Source organism: Rutidosis leptorrhynchoides, chromosome 4 (genome assembly GCF_046630445.1).
Source record: "Rutidosis leptorrhynchoides isolate AG116_Rl617_1_P2 chromosome 4, CSIRO_AGI_Rlap_v1, whole genome shotgun sequence".
Taxonomy (NCBI): Eukaryota; Viridiplantae; Streptophyta; class Magnoliopsida; order Asterales; family Asteraceae; genus Rutidosis; species Rutidosis leptorrhynchoides.
In genome coordinates, this window is record NC_092336.1 from 243,629,400 (window position 1) to 243,653,974 (window position 24,575).

At 31.1% G+C, this 24,575-nt stretch overlaps 1 protein-coding gene across 1 annotated transcript; it reads right to left on the reverse strand.

The window, feature by feature from the left end:
* Nucleotides 1-19,270: 19,270 nt before the first annotated feature.
* On the reverse strand, nucleotides 19,271-21,229 carry LOC139841524 (uncharacterized). Its single transcript, XM_071831736.1, has 2 exons — nucleotides 20,236-21,229; nucleotides 19,271-20,145 (listed from the first exon to the last, which is right to left on the reverse strand). The coding sequence occupies exons 1-2, from the start codon at nucleotides 21,227-21,229 to the stop codon at nucleotides 19,271-19,273; spliced, it is 1,869 nt and encodes a 622-aa protein (XP_071687837.1).
* Nucleotides 21,230-24,575: the final 3,346 nt, after the last annotated feature.

Below are 24,575 nucleotides of genomic sequence, written 5' to 3' on the forward strand. Positions count from 1 at the left end.
TTATTACGTATATTACTGATATAAGGTATATGATATGCATGTCGTTAGAAAGCTGTCGAAAAATTAATAACTTTTCATTTAGAAGTCGTGTGTGTTCGTTGAACGGATTAAAAGATATGGTCAACTGAATTATCATTAACTCTAAAATTATTGTTATTACTATTATTATTATCGTCGTTATTATTATTATCTAATAATTATTGTTATTATTATCATTATCATTATTAATATAGGTATTATCATTAAAATTGTTATTGTTATTATTATTACTATCGTTATTATTAAAAATTAAAATTTTTATAAAAACTATCATTTTATTATTTTTTATCATTATTATTATTATTAAAGTATCATTAATATTAAAAATTATCACTTTTATTAAAATTATCATTTTTAATAGAAATATCATTGTTATTATAAAATCACATTATTATTAACATTTTAGTATTAATATTATTAAAAATTATCATTTTGAATAAAAGTATTATTTTAAAATATTATTATTATTGTTATCATTAATATTAAAAATCATTATTATTAAAATTATCATGTTTGTTAGAAAATATTATTTTAAATATTAAAACTTATATTTTTCATTATCATTTTTATTAATATTATTGATAACAACAATATTATTATCAATATTATTATCATTTACGTTACTATAATATTTTTATCATTACCAGTAATAAGATTATTATTATATTAGTATTATTACAAAAGATTATTATTTATTATCAAAATTAATATTATCTTTAGTAAATATAGATATGGTTATTATTACGATTATTAAAATTATTAATATTATCAATACAAAATAATACAAATTTTACTCATTATTATTATCAATTTTATCAAATAAATATGTGATACAAAGATATTTTTATCACACGCGAGATAATTACATTAATAATACATACCACAATATTTTTATCATATTAAGTAAACTTTATAAATTTTTATATATAAAAAAATATATTATTATCGTATATAAATTTTAATATAAATTTTTATAAATGATTTGCATTATTTACTCTAATAAAATCCGATAAATATATTTAAATATATAAAACGGCTATATTTAAGATATATTATAAACATGTATTGATTTTGGAAGTCATTTTGAGTCAAGTTGACTTTTGTTGACATTTGCATATCGATCTCGAGCATTAGGATTGTGATACACTACGACTTGACCTAAATTTTTAGACAGATATTGACCATTATATAAATATATATATACTTAATATATGTTCGTGAATCTGATGCCAATCTTGCATTTGTTCATTGCCGTCATATGCAGAATTACTACGAAATACAGTATTGTGAGTTTCATTACTCCCTTTTTAAATTTTAACACCCCGCCAAAATTGCCATTGACGCGGATGTTAACTCTGGTCCCAGTGCTTGGCTTGACTTCTAAGTAACAGCAGAGTTCTACAGCGGAAGCAAAATATCTATGTACCTGAGACAAAACATGCTTAAAGTGTCAACCAAAAGGTTGAGTGAACAACATAGGTTTAATATATATAGTTTTAGACCACCAGATTTAATAATAAGGTTCAATCAGTTCGGTAGTAGTGCTGAGGTGTATGATATCGAGACTAAACAAAGTTACCCCGTGATCACTTTTATTCGTTCGTGTCGTTAAATCATTATTATGTAACCAAAGACCAGTGGTCAAATGGTTAGAGACGTCACTCTCAATAGCGCTATTCACGATAACTAAGCTTTCCAAATTCCAGTAATTAACGATATCATGGCAGGGATTTAGCATGAATCAAAGCATGCAGCACAGTTTGAACTAATCAAAAGAAAGTTTTCATGTACTTGTGTCTAAGCGTAAAACAGTTTAAAAGCAAGCATGTGTCTCACCCCAAAGTTATAAAACAGTTAAGAAATAGTAAAAGAGGGGCTATGAAGTTCACCTTAACAGCAGATGAAGTTATTCCACGGATGTAAATGAACGAGAGTAAACGACCGGGATCTCAACCTAGAGATATAAGTTTGGTCATTAGTTTGTTCAATCCGACAAAGAGTGTGTCAACTATAATAAAGTTTAATTCACGTTTATGTATTTAAATAAATATCCTTTATTTAAATGATGTTTTAAAATATAATATTAACAGCTGGTTTCTATTTTAAGAAAATTTCCACTTATTATGTGTGTATAGGAACACCACACTTTTAATATTATACATCATACGTATTATTATACTTTATAGTTTATTTGTATTATATATTACCATTAGTAAAACATTATACGATAATATAACTTAATTGAATTAGGATGTTACTATATAAGATAAGATTAGATGTTATAGTATTATTATTTAATCTTATCGCTTTATTTATTATCCTATATTATAATATCTTAAGTGATTAGATAAGTTTTAACTCTTCTACTTTTATCTTACCAAAACTGTAACTTATGATTTTAAATTCATCATTATCACTCTATCATCGTAATACTTATCACCATCCTATTCATATATACTTATACGTATGTCGTATGTGATTTCCATATGTGTCTTTTTATATTAAAGTTTAAACCTATATTTATATTTTCATGCAAGATCATTCATACATCTTTTCTTATTCATATATCATGATGATAAGGATACTTTTAAGATTTATATTCATACTTACATCATAACATTTTAATCAACTCATAATAATATAATTATCATCTCTTAATATCAAAGTTTATCATGTTCATAACTATAATTTTATTCATAATCACGTCATAATACGTATTAATCATAATCTTTTATTCTTCATCTTATATTCATTATTTTTTTTATTATATCATACGTATAATTATATCCACTATTATCTTCAAAAGTTTTAATCTTTTCGATCATACACATGTACACACACGTACAAGTATACATCATGCAAATATATATATATATATATATATATATATATATATATATATATATATATATATATATATATATATATATATATATATATATATATATATATATATATATATATATATTTTACCCCATCTTTTATTAAGTTTCTTACCCATATTCATGTATTTTAATTCATGTTCATAATTAAATTCTTGTTAAATACTAAATAAAGTTTATGTAAAACACGTACGTTTAAACTAGGATTTAAGGTTTATACCTTTGAAGTATTCGTTCTAGAAACAAGTGTGTGTTGTGTTTTGCACGTCTGATAAGCAGGAAAAACAAGGCACGAGCAGCAAATCTTTTGGCTTCGGTTTCGACCAAAAAATAGTGGCAAACAGCAGCAATTACAGGGGTGCTTTTGGGTTGCGTTTGCGCTGCCGAACAGCTGCAGAAGAAGCAGTAAAATAGCAGCAAAAGCTTGGCTTTTGGGCTGCTATTTTTGAGCTGAAACAGAATGACAGGAACAGCAGCAGCCCGAGCCAAATAGGTGGCGGTGATGGGAGATTGGGATGGTCGAACACAGCAGCAAAAAGGCTGCTATTTGGGTGGCGGTTGGGCTGCAGAAAAACGCAACAGGTGGCGATGGTTGTGGGCTGCAGAAACCACAGAAAATAGCGGTGGTTGGGGACTGCTTTGGGTGGCCGAATGGTGGTGATTCTCGGCTGCAAAATAGCAGCAAACAGATTCAGGTTACCAGCAAAAATTGATCGAGTTTTTGGGTTTCGAACAGAAGCAACAAACAGAAGTTCGGTTTTGATTGTGTAGTCGACTAAAGTGAACCTTTTGTGAGGATTTTGGTGATCGAGAATGGCTGCAGCAGAGAAAAGAATTCATTATGATTGTATGGATTAAATGGTGAGAGTTGAGGGTACATTTATAGGGTAAGAGTCCTAGTTCTAGTGGGATTCAACTTACATAGAGTTTGGGATAAAATTCAAGTTGGTTTGAGGATGGAATTTGTGTTAGTTAAAGATAATAAACTTGGAGAAAAAGTCTTCAAAATAGTTGGGATATAACATGGGCCCTTTTTTTTTTATATATGATATAATACTTTTGTAAATATTTAAATTATCCAAGAGATGGGTTATGAGTTAAATATCCATAATAATACAGTAATATAATTTTTAAAAGCTAGTTAACAAAATTTCATACTCCGTATTACTATTAGTAATATTTATCTTATTATTTAGTTTTTTTTTTAGTAAAAGAATTAATTTACGTTTTAGTCCTCGAATAGTTTTAGGCCCGTTTATTATTAATTTTTTTTTGTTAAGTCGATGATGATGTCCACGGTCGTTAAATTGATAACTAAATTATTCCAAGTTTCGTTGGTCTCACAAGATAAAATAATATTTCTTCAAGGTTGAAATTAATCGTATAGTAATGAACATATACTACCTTTTGTAAAATAAAAACTCTAGCATATAAAACCATATAATTTAACTAATGTTCGTTAGTTATTTGACAGAAAAAGTAGGGTTATTACAGTACCTATCCGTTATTGAAAATATCGTCCCGAAATTTTGGTTGGTGTCATTCGTCGCGTTGCGTTGGGAAATTAGATATGGGTACTTTCGTTTCATTTGATTTTATTATTATTATTAAGGTTATAATTATTTTAATTACATTTTTATTAATTATCAGACCCTAACTTTTATTAATTTTATGTTTACTTCTATTTAGTTTTATATATATATATATATTCTCATTTGTTTGAATCTTATATTGTCACATTTTAATTTATGACTTATTGTTTATATTATTTATTTAGTATTAGGGTTAGGGTTTAATATTCAATATTAAATGGGATTAGGGTTTAGTAGTTAATAGGTAGGGTTAGGTTTAGGGTTTTAAATTATATTAGGATTTTATAATAGTTACGATCATTTAATAAAAGTATAAATGTTCGTTGTCGAAATGGATAACAACCCTAAATCGATTACACGGAGGAACAATTGAAAAACCCTAAGGGTATTTTGGAAATTTTCATGATGGAAAAATGTGGGTTGTTATAGTACCTCCTCGTTAATTTAAACTTCGTCCCGAAGTTTCAGTAGGACTTCTCGGAATGCATCAACGTTTGAGAATAGATGGGGATATTTTCGCTTCATTCGGTCTTTACGTTCCCAGATATACTCGGGGCCTCTACGTGAATTCCAACGGATCTTAACAACAGGAATAAAGCTTTGTGTTAAACATTACATCTCACAATCCAAAACTTCTATAGGTTTTTCGGTGGAGTGCAATTTATCATAATTGCGAAGATCATTCAAAGGAATAACAAGTATGTCATCAACAGAACACTTTTTAAGATTCGAGATGTGAAATGTATGCACTTTAATTAACAGGAAGTGTTGCCTAAAAATTATCATTCGTTCAACGTTTTGTTAAAGCATAGTCTACACTTAATTACAGTGGGGATCTACTTGAGTGAGAGTTGATATTGTATGAAATTTCAGCTGAAAGAGCCTAGGTGATTAGAATATCTAGTTTTATGGATTTCCTCCATGACTAGTTCTTGGAAACTTCTGATTAATGGTGATTTTTATAGGATCGACATGTATTCCTTCATTATTAACTACATGTCCAAAGAATTGTACGATTCGTAGTCAAATTTCATAGTTGGAAAACTTGGCATACGGTTGTTCCTTCTTTAAGAGCTCTAGAATCAATTGCAGATGTTGCTCATGCTCTTTCTCGCTCTTGGAATAGATTAAGATGTCATCAATGAAAACGGTTACGAATTTATCAAGATATGGTTTGCATGCATGGTTCACAAGATCCATGAATACAGCAGGAGCATTGGTTAAACTAAAAGACATGACAAGAAACTCATAATGTCTATAACGAGTTAGGAAACTTGTCTTAGAAGCATCAATTTCCTTGACTCTCAATTAATGATAACCCGACCTAAGATCAATCTTCGAATAGATACTTGATCCTTGCAGTTGGTCAAATAGGTCATCAATAGGCGGGAATGGATAACGGTTTTTGATGGTTAGCTTGTTGAGTTCTTGGTAATCAATACACATTCTCAACGTGCCATCTTTCTTCTTGACAAATAGAATGGGTGCTCCTCACGGAGGCAAACTAAAACGAATGGAACCTTTCTCCAAAAGCTCTTGGAATTAGCTGGATGATTCCTTTATTTCGGGCGGAGCTAATCGGTATGATACCTATGCAATAGGAACGGCATCGGGCGTGGATACTTTACAAGTGAAGGATAATATCTAGGGTTGATATTTTTAGTTGACAATATAGTGATAAGGAGTATGTAATGGTACACACATGGTCCTAAGGTTGATCAAATCTTATTCCCATCATGATCCATTAGGATTTATGTATGACTTATCATAATATAATGACGTTGATCAAGTGTCATTATATTATTCTAAATCATACTTTTATCACTCCATAAGGTTACTACTATGTCATCTTGTCAATATGCATTTTCATCGAGGTGAATGATTTAATGGAAAATGAAAGAAAAGAAAGTAACATCATTCATTAAAAGAAAATAACTAGAGTATTACAGAAACTTAATGAAATCTTCCAAACTATAGAAGTACTAAATGGTAACATAAAGAATACTATGAAAATTTAAATGTCTCTAGTGGTTTCCAAAAACTCTTCATTGTGCCTCTTCATTCTTCTTTCTTATCCAAACATTGATTTTTGAAATGTCCTACCCTTCCGCAGTTATAGCAAGTAAGAACGGTTGCATTTGCCTTTGTGGCTGGAGTTTTGGCTGATGGAGTAACAACTCTACAATTCTTGGCTACATGACCCACCTTCTTGCACTTGGTGCACTTGGCCTTACACCATCCTTTATGATGTCTCTCACATCTTCTGCAATAAGGACGTTTTCCCTTATACAACTTGTTGAATTTGCTTTTAGAATTTTCTTGCTCCATTCCTTCTCTCTTCCTTTTTGCACCTTCTTTCTCCTTATGTTTGTCGATGAAATAGCTTGCCATGCAAGCAGCTTCTTGTATGGTGCTCGGGTTCTCCAAGATAACATCTCTTCGGACTTCATTAGGCAATCCATTGATGTAGCATTGGATCCCTAGATACTCGGGAGTAGCCATGAGAGCAAACTCTTGAAATCGGTTGGTGTAGCTCATGAGATCAGCATTCACCATTTCTATATTACTAAGCCCAGGTCTTTTAGCACTCTTTTATGTAGGGGGCGGGTAGTTTATGAAACTTTGATGTGAACGGATAGTCTAAATTTTTGCCATTGCCTTGAACAGAGGACTCAGACTTGGATTCTTCCTCAACTCCTTCTTCTTCAATCATCTCCTCCACAAACTCTTCCACCTCATCATCCCCATCATAGTTATCATTAGTGTGGGATTCTTCCAAATGAGGATAGTGTGGTGGACTAGCAGGGACATAGTTTATGTCTGGGTGAGTTGGTGAAAATGGCGGGGAAACGGGTCCATAAGTCGGTGTGTGGAGAGATCTTTCGGAGTAGGATCCATCGGACTCGTTGTCGGAGATGATGATCGGGCTATTGCGAGACATCCTAAATGAAAAGAAAGAGAGATTATTAGGTAGGTTCTAAGATGACGCAAAAGCACGAATAAAATGTAAGGGAAAAATACACCAGAAACTAATACAGGAAAGGTTATAGTCCTATGGATTGCTAAGGCACCTAACTAACACATAAGGCACACATAATATGCAATCCTGGTTCTCTATAACAACCTGGACTCCCCTAAATTACATAATGAGATAGGTATGGTGGCGTTCTATTGTTGGAATACAAGTTAGTCATGGCTCTTATTCTAAGAGTCAGACGTGTAAGTATAATTCCTATAGCAAAGTGTTTCTAAAGGTTTGAATGGCATAAGAATTCTAGGCATAACAAATATAAGTGAACTTAATGCACATAATCTAGAATGTAATGCAAATAATCAATGCCAATAAATAACTCAGTTATAGACTAGACTCACTAATGCATCCTAACTATTCATGTTAGTCACACTAATGTAACCTAGTTCTCTATAACCAGAGCTCTGATACCAACTTTAACACCCCGCCAAAATCGCCATTGACGCGGATGTTAACTCTGGTCCCAGTGCTTGGCTTGACTTCTAAGTAACAGCAGAGTTCTACAGCGGAAGCAAAATATCTATGTACCTGAGACAAAACATGCTTAAAGTGTCAACCAAAAGGTTGAGTGAACAACATAGGTTTAATATATATAGTTTTAGACCACGAGATTTAATAATAAGGTTCAATCAGTTCGGTAGTAGTGCTGAGGTGTATGATATCGAGACTAAACAAAGTTACCCCGTGATCACTTTTATTCATTCGTGTCGTTAAATCATTATTATGTAACCAAAGACCAGTGGTCAAATGGTTAGAGACGTCACTCTCAATAGCGCTATTCACAATAACTAAGCTTACCAAATTCCAGTAATTAACGATATCATGGCAGGGATTTAGCATGAATCAAAGCATGCAGCACAGTTTGAACTAATCAAAAGAAAGTTTTCATGTACTTGTGTCTAAGCGTAAAATAGTTTAAAAGCAAGCTTGTGTCTCATCCCAAAGTTATAAAACAGTTAAGAAATAGTAAAAGAGCGGCTATGAAGTTCACCTTAACAGCAGATGAAGTTATTCCACGGATGTAAATGAACGAGAGTAAACGACCGGGATCTCAACCTAGAGATATAAGTTTGGTCATTAGTTTGTTCAATCCGACAAAGAGTGTGTCAACTATAATAAAGTTTAATTCACGTTTATGTATTTAAATAAATATCCTTTATTTAAATGATGTTTTATAATATAATATTAACAGTTGGTTTCAATTTTAGGAAAATTTCCACTTATTATGTGTGTATAGGAATACCACACTTTTAATATTATACATCATACGTATTATTATACTTTATAGTTTATTTGTATTATATATTACCATTAGTAAAACATTATACGATAATATAACTTAATTGAATTAGGATGTTACTATATAAGATAAGATTAGATGTTATAGTATTATTATTTAATCTTATCGCTTTATTTATTATCCTATATTATAATATCTTAAGTGATTAGATAAGTTTTAACTCTTCCACTTTTATCTTACCAAAACTGTAACTTATGATTTTAAATTCATCATTATCACTCTATCATCGTAATACTTATCACCATCCTATTCATATATACTTATACGTATGTCGTATGTGATTTCCATATGTGTCTTTTTATATTAAATTTTAAACCTATATTTATATTTTCATGCATGATCATTCATACATCTTTTCTTATTCATATATCATGATGATAAGGATACTTTTAAGATTTATATTCATGCTTACATCATAACATTTTAATCAACTCGTAATAATATAATTATCATCTCTTAATATCAAAGTTTATCATGTTCATAACTATAATTTTATTCATAATCACGTCATAATACGTATTAATCATAATTTTTTATTCTTCATCTTATATTCATTATTTTTTTTATTATATCATACGTATAATTATATCCACTATTATCTTTAAAAGTTTTAATCTTTTCGATCATACACATGTACACACACGTACAAGTATACATCATGCATATATATATATATATATATATATATATATATATATATATATATATATATATATATATATATATATATATATATATATATATATATATATATATATATATATATATTTACCCCATCTTTTATTAAGTTTCTTACCCATTTTCATGTATTTTAATTCATGTTCATGTTCATAATTAAATTCTTGTTAAATACTAAATAAAGTTTATGTAAAACACATACGTTTAAACTAGGATTTAAGGTTTATACCTTTGAAGTATTCGTTCTAGAAACAAGTGTGTGTTGTGTTTTGCACGTCTGATAAGCAGGAAAAACAAGGCACGAGCAGCAAATCTTTTGGCTTCGGTTTCGACCAGAAAACAGTGGCAAATAGCAGCAATTACAGGGGTGCTTTTGGGTTGCGTTTGCGCTGCCGAACAGCTGCAGAAGAAGCAGTAAAATAGCAGCAAAAGCTTGGCTTTTGGGCTGCTATTTTTGAGCAGAAACAGAATGACAGGAACAGCAGCAGCCCGAGCCAAATAGGTGGCGGTTTAGGGTGCTTTTCAGCTGCAAAAACGCAGCAAATTAGTGGCCAAAAGTAGCAATTTGATGGCGGTCGTGGGGCTGCAAATAGACAGCAGTCAGTGGCGATGATGGGAGATTGGGATGGTCGAACACAGCAGCAAAAAGGCTGCTATTTGGGTGGCGGTTGGGCTGCAGAAAAACGCAACAGGTGGCGATGGTTGTGGGCTGCAGAAACCACAGAAAATAGCGGTGGTTGGGGACTGTTTTGGGTGGCCGAATGGTGGTGATTCTCGGCTGCAAAATAGCAGCAAACAGATTCAGGTTACCAGCAAAAATTGATCGAGTTTTTGGGTTTCGAACAGAAGCAACAAACAGAAGTTCGGTTTTGATTGTGTAGTCGACTAAAGTGAACCTTTTGTGAGGATTTTGGTGATCGAGAATGGCTGCAGCAGAGAAAAGAATTCATTATGATTGTATGGATTAAATGGTGAGAGTTGAGGGTACATTTATAGGGTAAGAGTCCTAGTTCTAGTGGGATTCAACTTACATAGAGTTTGGGATAAAATTCAAGTTGGTTTGAGGATGGAATTTGTGTTAGTTAAAGATAATAAACTTGGAGAAAAAGTTTTCAAAATAGTTGGGATATAACATGGGCCGTTTTTTTTTATATATGATATAATACTTTTGTAAATATTTAAATTATCCAAGAGATGGGTTATGAGTTAAATATCCATAATAATACAGTAATATAATTTTTAAAAGCTAGTTAACAAAATTTCATACTCCGTATTACCATTAGTAATATTTATCTTATTATTTAGTTTTTTTTTTTAGTAAAAGAATTAATTTACGTTTTAGTCCTCGAATAGTTTTAGGCCCGTTTATTATTAATTTTTTTTTTGTTAAGTCGATGATGATGTCCACGGTCGTTAAATTGATAACTAAATTATTCCAAGTTTCGTTGGTCTCACAAGATAAAATAATATTTCTTCAAGGTTGAAATTAATCGTATAGTAATGAACATATACTACCTTTTGTAAAAAAAAAATTCTAGCATATAAAACCATATAATTTAACTAATGTTCGTTAGTTATTTGACAGAAAAAGTAGGGTTATTACAGTACCTATCCGTTATTGAAAATATCGTCCCGAAATTTTGGTTGGTGTCATTCGTCACGTTGCGTTGGGAAATTAGATATGGGTACTTTCGTTTCATTTGATTTTATTATTATTATTAAGGTTATAATTATTTTAATTACATTTTTATTAATTATCAGACCCTAACTTTTATTAATTTTATATTTACTTCTATTTAGTTTTATATATATATATATATATATATATATATATATATATATATATATATTCTCATTTGTTTGAATCTTATATTGTCACATTTTAATTTATGACTTATTGTTTATATTATTTATTTAGTATTAGGGTTAGGGTTTAATATTCAATATTAAATGGGATTAGGGTTTAGTAGTTAATAGGTAGGGTTAGGTTTAGGGTTTTAAATTATATTAGGATTTTATAATAGTTACGATCATTTAATGAAAGTATAAATGTTCGTTGTCGAAATGGATAACAACCCTAAATCGATTACACGGAGGAACAATTGAAAAACCCTAAGGGTATTTTGGAAAATTTCATGGTGGAAAAATGTGGGTTGTTATATAAATGCTTTTGCAATATATATTTTTGGGACTGAGAATACATGCGCTATTTTTATAAACGTTTAACGTAATAGACACAAGTACTTAAAAACATTTTACGATTTAATTATTATACTGGATATCACCCCTTTTAGCTTGGTAACCTAAGAATTTGGGAACTTGCCCCAAATTAACGCGAATCCTAAAGGTAGATCTACGGGCACTAACGACCCCCATCCTGAGAGTTTGGATGCTTTAGTACTTCGACTTTTGTACAGATATGTTAATCCTGTACGTATACAGATGTGTTAATCCTGTATCTTTGGGGATATCCTATATGCATTATTGTTAATGTCGGTTACCAGATGTTTACTCGTATGAATGGATTTGTATACAGATGTGTTAATCTTGTATGTTGTTTTTGAAAATGAAATCTTGTGGTCTATTAAAAATTATGGAATGATTGATTATGATAAACTTATGAACTCACCAACCTTTTGGTTGACACTTGAAAGCATGTTTATTCTCAGCTATTAAAGAAATCTTCAGCTATGCATTTGCTCATTTTAGAGACATTACTTGGAGTCATTCATGGCATATTTCAAAAGACGTTGCATTTGAGTTATTGAGTTCAACAAGATTACTATTAAGTCATTTATAGTTTGGATATGTTGTGAAATGGTATGCATACCTGTCAACTTTCGATGAAATGAAAGTTTGTCTTTTAAAACGAATGCAATATTTGTAAAATGTATCATTTAGAGGTCAGAACCTCGCAATGTATCCATATGTAATTGTATTCGTCCTTATGAATTAGGACGAGTCGCTTCATGTGGTATCAGAGCGGTGGTCTTAGCGAACCTGGTCTTGCATTAGTGTGTCTAACGGATAGTTATTAAGATGCATTAGTGAGTCTGGACTTCGACCTTAGCTGCATGTCAAAAAGTTTTGCTTATCATTTCTTGTCGGAAATTACATACTTATCATTCTTAGTTTAGACGTGTCTTACTGCATTCGTTGCATAGATAGTGTATAGACAAATTCATATCTTTACATATCTATTACAGTAAACTCTGTCTGACATCTTTTGAAAATTTCTTCGTAACTTATGGAATCTTGGTATTATATATACATATGTAAAATATGTATTGAAGAATACCAAAGTAAATCCTATAATCTATTACATATCAAAATTCATTTCCCTGATCCACTACAACAAAAATGACCTTTCAGGACCCTTTTTCTGGGACCCCCCAAAAAAGGGGTACTAAACACCACCTGATAGTACCCTTCGTCAGATAGCTTAAAAAAATAACAAATCATCATATCTTCATCGCCATTATTCACGCTAGTTTAATTGTAAATTTTAACCAAGGGTCCTAAGAAATGGAATTGATAGGACGGTTTTAAAAAGGGTCCAATAACTCATATAAATGTATTATCATGACCATGAATTCGTTATATAATAGGACCGTTAGATGTATGGGTCCTATTACTTATATCATTACGTTGTCCTGGCCATTAATTAACTGTAATATCAGGACCCTTAAATTTGGTCGCACAATTATAACTTGCGTTATTAACAAACTGTACTTACAAATCGAATTAATATGACGTTTTAATATAAGGGTCCTATAACTCATATAATCCGATTATCATGGCTGTGAATTCAATATATCTATAGGACAGTTTGATAATGGGGTTCTGTTAATGATATAATTAGGTTATCATGGTCATTAGTTAACTTTATTAATAGGACCCTTTACCTTAGTCGTAAAATTTATAGCTTTAATTTTTAGCATAGTGTACAAAAAATAGGATGGTTTAATAAAGGGTCCTTTTAATGATATAATTAGGTTATCATGGCCATTAATTACCTTTATTAATTGGACCCTTTACCTTAGTCGTCAAATTTATAGCTTTCATTTTTAGCCAAGTGTACAAAAAATAGAATGGTTTAATAAAGGGTCCTTTTAATGATTTAATTAGGTTATCATGGCCGTTAATAAATTTTATTATTGACCCTTTATTTTAGTCGTAAAAATTATAGTTTTCATTTTTAGCCAAGTGTACAGAAAATAGGACGGTTTAATAAAGGGTCCTTCTAACCAATACATCGGGTTATAAGTCAGTTGATTCAAGCCTGTGTTGCTTGATTACAACTAGTGTAAAAATACAGTGTTACAGCGCTGCATACATACGATAGGTGTACTGTTACATAAACGATTGTCAAACTTTTGTTAAAATAACCAATGCAGCTTAAACTGCTTATTTACTTTATCGTAGTTACACTGATGAGAGGATTCAACATAATGTCAAACTTGTGTATTCATTTAATTGGTTAGTTGTTTTTAGAATCATATACCATTAGTCATTTTATTGGTCAATTGTATAGACGAGATATTGCGACAATCATACATGATCACAAACGGCCAAACAATTGCAGTCAGAGTAAATAACACAATTGTTGAATGAACTTATAATTCAATAGAATTCAAAACGATCCAACTTCAAAAGTAACAAACAAAAACATAGACAACTTGCAAGAAAGACCAGAATAAATAAAGTATCATCTATTGAAACAAAAAATAACAAATAAAAGCAATCCAGCTAACAACAAAAATCTTCTTCAACATTAGCAATTCAACATCATTTTCTTTGATAGTTTCTTCCAGCTTGTAATTGTTTCGGTGGAATCAAGGAATTATCTCACCTGCTCTGTTACACATGGGTGGATCCACCCATCCAATAAATCCACAATCGCTTGAATCCTAATTAGATAATTAAAGTTATCGAATATTTTATTAATTTGGAAAGGCATAAAGTTAACGAATTAGGTTAACAAATTAAAACAAAAGAGAGAATCTGGAAACTTACATTACTAGGGCAGCAGTAGAACCTTTTCCCAGGGTTTGCTTGCGTCCAAGATGTTCGAATAATGCATAGTTTTCCACAAACACAACGTACTTCCATTATGAAAAACGATGGTTGATTGTGGTGTGTTTGAGTTGTAGGTAGTTGAATTATTAGGGTTGTGAATGTCATCGCCGATGAACAATGCGTTGGTTATATAGGATACGTGATGGCAGTTGATGCGCCTTAAATAGGGCAAATCATCCCAAAAGTTATAATATTATGGTACGATTACCAAATTATTATCTATATATTATACATTATTATGATTATTTTAGAAATATAACCATAAGTGTTCCATTGATTGGCCCATTGGTACTCAACATAACATTATGTTTCATGTTTTTTTTTGTTAACTAGACGATTATGCTTCATGTTATAAACAAGATTAAAGGGTTTGTGCGGCTATGAGTTATTGACGGATATTCTATATACGTTACATTCGACAAAGTATTGTAGGTTTGAAAATTTACCATAATTGGTATATATTTAGATTTAGTATCTAACAATTACAAACAGTTTAGGTTATAAATTAAACCTACCATAAACAACATACATAATTATCAAACATTTACAACTGTTTGTTAACATCAAGCATCAGGTTCAAAAGATCCCACCAACACACATACAGACACCAAAGTCTTAGTTTAACCAATATTCACACATTCTGCCTATACAAACTGAAAACTGCAGAATCTAAACCATTCCCAAACAGACTAATCAAAGTTATGAACGTCATCCCACGCAACCTCAAACCTGCGCTCCCTTCGTTAGAACACAAACCAAACTTCGTCACCGGGATCATAGCCATTCAAATTCAGAAATTTTAGCCAGCCAGATGAAACCATCAAATTCGGTTTTTTTGTTTCCCTCCTGCAGCAAGCCCCAAATGTGAACTCTATCGTCAACATCAATGCATGCACATTCATACCTTATCCGGCTGTTTAACTCTGGGAGTTGCACAAGCTCATGTGGTAGACGCTGAATCACATTCGTATTATAATTGTTAAATAATGCATCAATATTATGTGAAAACATGTAAAATATAGATAACATTGTCTGATGCACTCGTGAATGCAATCTAAGAATGGTTAAAATATATTGAGTCAAATATATTCTGTATGAAAATATAAGTAACTTACTCACACATTCCCTTTAGGTTTGTTCATAAAGACAAATACTTGTTGATTAGCAGGCATTGGTTGAGGGTTATTCACAAACGCATCAAACTCGTTCTCGCTGATTATCATCACATCGGAACTATCATTAGACTGGTGATGATTGGAGGCAACCATCTTTTCTTTCACTAAATTATCCATATAAGCAAACAAATGTTAGATACATAATACATGAAAAACCCTTATATTTTCAAAGATTTTTGTCATAAATTTCTATTTATCAACACCAGATTTCAAAAGAAAAAATAACACTAAGGATACAGAACATCTATCTGATCATTTAATTTTGTGATGTTGTAAAAAACAAAAATATGTCTTTATGTTCAAAGGAGTAGCAGTTACTCTCACACACACACACACACACACACACACACTAGATTCATAACAATTTCATAAATATACAATAAATACACATTCATATACATACACACATATATCTATACACACACGTTCAACATTGAAATCTTGAATTGAAGCAGAAAACTTACTCAACATTTCAGTTATATACATAATTGTGTTCATGTAAAGTTTAAATATGAAACTAAAATGCAAATGAATTTGTTAACTCCAAACTTTTGAATAAAATTATTTGTCATATAAACCCTAAGCAAGACGATTTTTAAAATCTTGTAGATAATGAAACAATTTACAGACATGCAATATGTGAAGATAACATATGATTTGAAGTTAAATTCATAATTGAGGTCATAGCATAACCCCTGCATGTGTTTGGTTGTGAATCCAAAGTATGATATTAACAACGAACTACAATCTGACATAAAATCGATGAGTGTGCAAACAAAGAACAAAAAATCCATTAAAGTAGAGATCGATTGGTTCATTATAAAGTGTAGAATAAAATATGCTGTGATTATAAACCCTAAGTAAAAATCGAATAGATTTTTTTTATTAATAAAGTTCGTTACCAATGTAAAGAAGATCGAGAATTGTAAAGTAATAATATAGATGCTGATAAAGAGAATAGAAAAACCTGTTTTCGTGATGCTTCAATCGGAGGTTTTTTGCAGTTTCCAAGTTAATCAATGGGGAAGTGTGGAGCAGGTGAAGATCTTTTGATCGGCAATAATATTAAAAAATTGTATGAAGCGCGTAAACCTATAATATCCAATAATAATAATAATAATTAATAATAAAAATAATTAATAATAATAATAATTAAAAAAGCTAATTAATAATAATAATACATAATTTTTTTTAATAATTATAATTAAAAAAAATCTTGTGTTAATAGAAGATGTGTATTAAATAGACCACTCTGTATGTTTCCATTACCGCTAGTTATCCGTACTTACCGGTAGTTACATGTTCTAAACCATATGGGCTTCTTTTCACTCGTTAGTTCTCCGGACTCACCATCAATTTAACGGAAGTATAAATCTTAGTTATAACAATTGTGGGTCCCATTCACTTTTTATTGTTTGGACTTTATGCTGTATTGCTTGTACATTGTATATTTCGAGGAGTATTATTTTAGCCAATTTACGGAGTGTTTAGTTATCAGTTAGTTAAATGATATTGGTGTTAATGGGATATTGCTTTTTATTGTTTGGACTTTATCATTTAGTATTGTATATTTCGAGGAGTATTGTATATTTCAATTTTTGTTTCCGTTATTGTATAATTTTTTTTTAATTTAATCTATCGTACAATATTGTTAGATAAATAATTAATTACATATTTAGCCGTATACTCTTGGTATGCCATTGTATGGAAATGGGATTAGCTACCAAATTTGTAATGTTTTTAGATCGGATGATCAACAAGAGACCAATACCAAAGGGTATATACCAAAGTGAGTTGTCAATTTGGTTGAATTTAATTATGCATCGACTACTAAACCTAAAATAACCAACACCCAATTATCATACAGTTTTCCAACTATGTAGTTTTACAATACATTATAAACGGATCCTGTGTAATTTAACAACTTTCCATCCTTTGTGAACACAATCTTTAACATAAAACACTTGTTGTGCTTGACTTGCTAGTATAAACGGCTCTTTATCTTCCTTTAATCGACGAAAATTGAGCATTGTAAACCCGTTTTCATCTTCCTTTTGACTTGAACCGTTTGAGATCCAGTCACATCGGAACAAGACTACTTTTTTGTCAGCAACATACTGTAGCTCAATGATTTCTTTTAAAACCCCGTAATATGTTACTGCCCCAACGATAGGATTTTTATCTCTAACACTTGAGAAGCTATTTGTTGTTGCATTGAGCATTACTCTACTATTCTGCATTTTCCTTTTCTTCTCTGTCTGTTTGGTTTGAAAACGATAACCATTAACGATATATCCCTTATATGTTGTCACATACTCAGATGTGCCATTTGCCAAATGCCTTAGATCTTCTGATATTCCGTCTACACCTTGTTTATGCAGCTTACGGACCTGTTCAAAATAATTTAATATTAGATGTGTAATTGGTTACAAATAAGTTTTTGATAAATAATAACACTAAATAAATCTCTAGCTACTGAGTAATTTTAGAACGAGCATTTTTAATAAATTCATGGCTTTAAATTAATGAAATTCTAAGTGATTCTTACATGTTTCCCAAACCATTTCTCGAATTTGTTACTGTGCATACGCTGTATCAAATGCTAACATTCTTTCTTATTTTCACGCCGAAGAATACTCAGATGTTCTCTGCAATGTGTATAGAGGTGATGCAATCAAAGTGCAAAATGTAATATAAATTCTGAAACTCAAAATGTGTACTAAATAAACTTACGTTCTAAAGGATTCCAGTTCACTACAATTGAACAACACATATGAATGTGCTTTAGCCAAATGATCTAGAGATAGTAAAGCCATTTTTCTAGCACCAATGGGTCGACCAGGCATAGAAAATATTGGTAGATCGTCCTCCTTACCACCGTCGTCAAAGTTTCTACTTTTCTTGTTATGTATAGTCTCGACATTGTCAGCGAAGTATAATGAACAAAACGACAAACACTCGTCAGCTAGATATCCTTCTGATATTGAACCCTCAGGTTTATTCCGGTTTCGCACATAAGATTTTAATGTGGCTAAATACCTGAAGAAAAACCAATTATGAAGATCAAATTCCATGAACCTACTTAATTAAACAATTTACTATAATATTTCTGTTATACAGCCGATATCAAAACATGTTATATTGTGTGTGAGTTTCCCTTAAAAAACACAAAATAAATTAAAACAGCATGTCATATTTTGTACAATTTACTTAAATTAAATGTGGCCAGATGTAATTTACTACCTCTCAATTGGATACATCCAACGATAATGCACTGGTCCTCCAATTCTAGCCTCATACGCAAGGTGAACAGAAAGATGAACCATTACGTCAAAGAATGATGGTGGAAAAATCCTCTCCATATCGCAAAGTATTTTTCCAATATCATTTTCCATTTAAACCAATTCAGTTGGATCGAGAACTTTACAGCATAAGCATCTAAAGTAACGACACAACTTGATCACAACAGACCGGACATGCTTAGGTAGACTATTTCATATGCAAATTGGAAGCAACTGTTGCATCAAAATGTGATTGTCGTGACTTTTAAGGCCACCAATTTTTGGAGGGTTGAGTTGAACGCATCTTGAAATATTAGCTGAATAACCATCAGGAACTTTCACTGCTTTAAGCATCCGACAAAATCTATCTTTTTCTTTTTTATTCATTGAGAAACACGCAGGTGGCAAATACACTTTGTTGTTTTCTAGAACTTCAGGATGTAGTTCCTTTCGAATTTCCATTTCTTCTAAATCATAACGCCCATTTAAATGATCTTTTGTCTTTCCATCTAAATTCATTAATGTTCCAATGACACTATCACATACATTTTTCTCAATATGCATTACATCTAGATTATGTCGTATCAAGTTGTCTTTCCAGTACGGTAATTTGAAGAATATACTTCTCTTCTTCCAATTATACGGCAATACTGGGTTGTCCTTGACTAGTTTCCCAAATTTAAATTCAATACCATTTAGCTCATTGAGAACGTCTGACCCTGTCAAGCAAGTTGGTTTACTCTCCAACTCTTCTGTGCCATCAAACGAATTTTTATCCTTTCGATACGCATGTCTCTTTGACAAAAATCGATGATATCCCATAAAAACAAATTTCCTGCTACGTTTCAACCGAATCGATTTTGTATGCTTATGGTAGGATGGACATGCAAGTTTACCTTTAGTGCTCCATCCAGATAAGTTGGCATACGCCGGAAAGTCACTTATTGTCCATACCATACCAGCACGCATTTGAAAATTACTATTTGTTGATGAATCATATGTCTCTACTCCATGATCCCACAACAACTTTAGCTCATCCACTGGAGGTTCCAAATATACGTCTATATTATTCCCTGGCGCAGATGGTCCTGGTATTAGTAGAGTAAGCATGAAATATGGTTTTTTCATGCACATCTAAGGAGGTAGCATATAGGGAATCAATACAACAGGCCACGTACTATGGGAATTACTCATATTTCCAAAAGGGTTAAACCCGTCACTCGCTAAACCAAGCCTGACATTACGGGATTCCTTTGCAAATTCAGGATAATTATGATCAAATGTTTGCCAAGCTGGTGAATCTGCCGGATGTCTCAGTAAACCATCTTTCGTGCGACCCTCTTCGTGCCATCTCATGGAGGCAGCAGCTTCAAATGACATATATAACCTTTGCAAATGCGGGATGAGAGGAAAGTAACGCAAAACCTTAGTTGGGACCTTATTATGATCATTGGCTGTTAAGTTTTCCTCATCATCTGAATTATCTTCACTTGTTTTATACCATGACGTGTGACATACGACACACTCCGTTTTATCCTTGTTTTCTTTCCAATACAACATACAATCATTAGGGCATGCATCGATTCTTTCATAACCTAGTCCTAAATCTCTTATTAACTTCCGTAGATCATACAATGACTTAGGTATGGCTACTTCCGGGAAGGCATCCTTTAAAGTATCAATGATCATGCTGAAACCCTTGTCATTACATTTTCCAATACACTTGCTATGAAATAGTCTAACTATAAAAGAAAGAACAGAGAACTTTTTACATCCAGGGTATAGTGCTTGCTTTGCACTCTCCAATCCTTTATAAAACTTTTTGGCACTTTTGTTTGGTAAGCTATGATCTTCAGTTTCGAGTATGTTATCATCAAACCAATGATGGGTGTCAGACACCAATCCTATCATGTCATCTTCTGCATCTTCCATAGGAATGTCACATGGTTCGCTGATCGGAGTTTTAATTGTATATCCTTTAAAAAAACCGTCACATAGTAGATGTGTTCTAGCATCATACCATCCAACCCATTTTAGATTAACACACTTATTGCATGGGCACGCTATCTCACCATTTACACCCTCCTTTTTAAATATATAATCAATAAACTTATCAAGACCTTTCTTATATGTAGACGAATTTCTCAGGCTAGACATCCAATTTGTGTCCATCCTGGATGAAACAATGCAATCATCATCTAATTTATATAAAAATATTGTACATATATTAAGTACGTAATTCTTCTTAAAAATTAAACCAAATATTGATGGGGTTCATCAATTATTACCAAAATTATAGAATTAAAGAACGAACTAATTATCATATGCATATTGAAATCAAAACGCGTAAGATCATGTAATACATGAAATTATTAACAAAATTAGTCACAGAAAACTACCTGTTCAATATGTAGTCGCGATATACAATTGTCAGCTTAACACGTTGGAAGAAACTTGAAGTTTGCAGAGGATACGATAGAAGAAAGCAGAAAACAAGGAGAAGATATGGTCAACAAAATACAATAAATGACGCTAACAGGTAGTTTTATTTGTTTTAGAAACCATAATTATGTCCGTTTATAAATTATCTACATTAATTCACGGATACTTAGTTAATTATTATTATTAATAATTTGCAAAGTTAAAACAAAAATAAGAACTACAGCTCATTGATAAATAACATTGTATGTAAACAGAAGGTCTTCAGTTCGATTCCCTACACTTACAGTTTATAATCTTTTTTACTAGTAATTTTGATTTACATAAACTGTACTTTATTAATTGATATGATAAAATCATATAGTTTATATAATCATTTACAATTCATAATAATTGCTATATAATAATAATATATAAACTATAGTTAGTTTATATTTTAATATTAATAAAATATAATAATTTTACCAAATTATTTAATTTATATAAAATATATGATATGATAATATCATATATTCACTATTTAATAATATTATTATTTCTTAAATTTCTAATATTATTGGGTTATTAGTATTTTTTTGATTTCTATAAAGTATATGATATGATATGATATGATTGAAGATATCGATGTCACCAAATATGAAATGGTTTACGTTTGTCATAGCCCATCCAGTTGTCGCTTTGAACTAAATGATGAATGAATGCCCTCATCTTCGTTTGGCTCTCGTTTATAGCTAATTCGCAAACCTACCTAGTTCTTAGGCTTTCCAATGTTGAATGAAGATATCAAACCCCCTCCATGAGAATCTTCATAACTTAAAGAACGCTACCTAAACTATCAGATGAACACGTAATCATCAGAACAACCAGCCATAACAACTAAAAATCCGGTTGCCTACATGTCAACGATATTTCATAACCATCACCGCTACAAAATTTTCATATTACTGCTTTCTCGATCGCTGGTAGATTGACCCATGTCGATCCTCATACATACATACATACATACATACATAGATAAATACTGTGTATCTGTGTATGTACGTACATATGTATATATATAGATCGTATGTATATGTGTGTATATATGTATGTGTGTGTATGAGTGTTTGTGTGTATTTAATGTATGTATCTATGTATGTATGTGTGTATATGCATACATACATACATACATACATACATACATATATACATACATACATACATACATACATACATACATACACACATACACCCATAACCCCATAACGAATGCCCTCATCTTTGTTTGGCTCTCGTTAGAGCTAATTAGCATACTGATAGTGCTCCAAATGAACATACATTTAGGCACAATATCCTTCCAATATGTAAAGCTTTTAGTTGCAATTGTTCTATTTTTATGTAATATTCGTTTAAATAAATAAGTGCGAAGACAAAAGAAGAAAACGATGATTTGAAGATGCAAATGACCAAAAAGCTCAGATGTACAAGATATAATTCAAGTGGTTCAATTTAATGATGAGAAACGTCTAAAAATTACAAAAGTACGAGCCGCGAAACACAAAGTACAAGATATTAAATAGTACGCAAGGACGTTCGAAAATCTGGAACCGGGACCAGAGACAACTCTCAATGCGCGACGCAACGGAGCTAAAATTACAAGTCAACGATGCACATGAATATATTTTAATATATATATATAATTATATATAATTATATATATTATAAATATTATAAATATTAAATAATACGCAACAGCCCAAGTTTTGGAACCATTTGGAGCTGGACAGCCTGTCCATGCGATCGCATGGATATTACAAGGGAAAGCCATGTGATCGCATGGCCCCCAAACTCAGGACACATCTATAAAAGGCAGCGAATTGGACGAGTAATATACATCTTTTTCTCTTCCTTTCTCTGTAAGAAATATATATGTATATATTTATAATTTAAAGTTTAATTTAAGTTTAATAATAATTGGGTTATTGTAAGAAATGTTTTAAGGTTTTATAAGTCTGAACTCTGTCCGTGTAACGCTACGCGATTAATCACCACTGTAAGCGATGTTCTTCCTTTTTTAAATTAATGTCTTGTAACTAAGTTATTATTATGCTTATTTGAGCCAAAGTAATCGTGATGTTAGACTAAATATTAAGACGAGGTTATTAGATTTTGTACAATAATTAAGGTTTGGATAAAAGACCGACACTTATGGACATTGGACTATTGACTATTAATAGATAGGGGGTATTGTCTAATCGAATGACAACTCATTAGAATCTGTCGAACCTATCTTCAAATTAGTTAATCTAATAATTATTAAAATGATTATGTATGTTCTATTTAGTGACATTTATACGACATCTTTTACGATCATTTAATTAATTATTCGGATTGGGTAATTGATTATTCATTCTGATCAAGTGGGTAAATTGATATTCATATCTCATTAAAACAGGGGTGGACTACATACAAGGATAATTGGTGTAATTGTTAACAAAGTATTAAAACCTTGGATTACACGCAGTCGATAACCTGGTGTAATTATTAACAAAGTATTAAAACCTTGTTACAGTTCGAATCCCTAATTAGTTGGAATATTTGACTTCAGGAATAAGGTTAATTTGACGAGCATTTTATTATTATGTCCGATGGACTATTATGGACAAAAAAAACCAGATAGGTATCAAATAAACTAGGACAAAGGACAATTAACCCGGGTAACAATTAATTAAAATCAAAACGTCAAACATCATGATTACGAAAGTTTAAATAAGCATAATTCTTTTATTGTATTTCTCATCGTACTTTTAATTACTGTCATTTTATTATTCGCAATTTTAAATTTTGTCATTGTTATTTATTTTATGCATTTTAATTATCATCATTTATCTTTACGCTTTATTTAAAATCGACAAACTGGCCATTAAACGGTAAACCCCCCTTTTATAATAATAATACTACTTATATATATATATATATATATATATATATATATATATATATATATATATATATATATATATATATATATATATATATATATATACATATATAGTTTTAAAAATATAGCGTTAAACTTATATATATATATATATATATA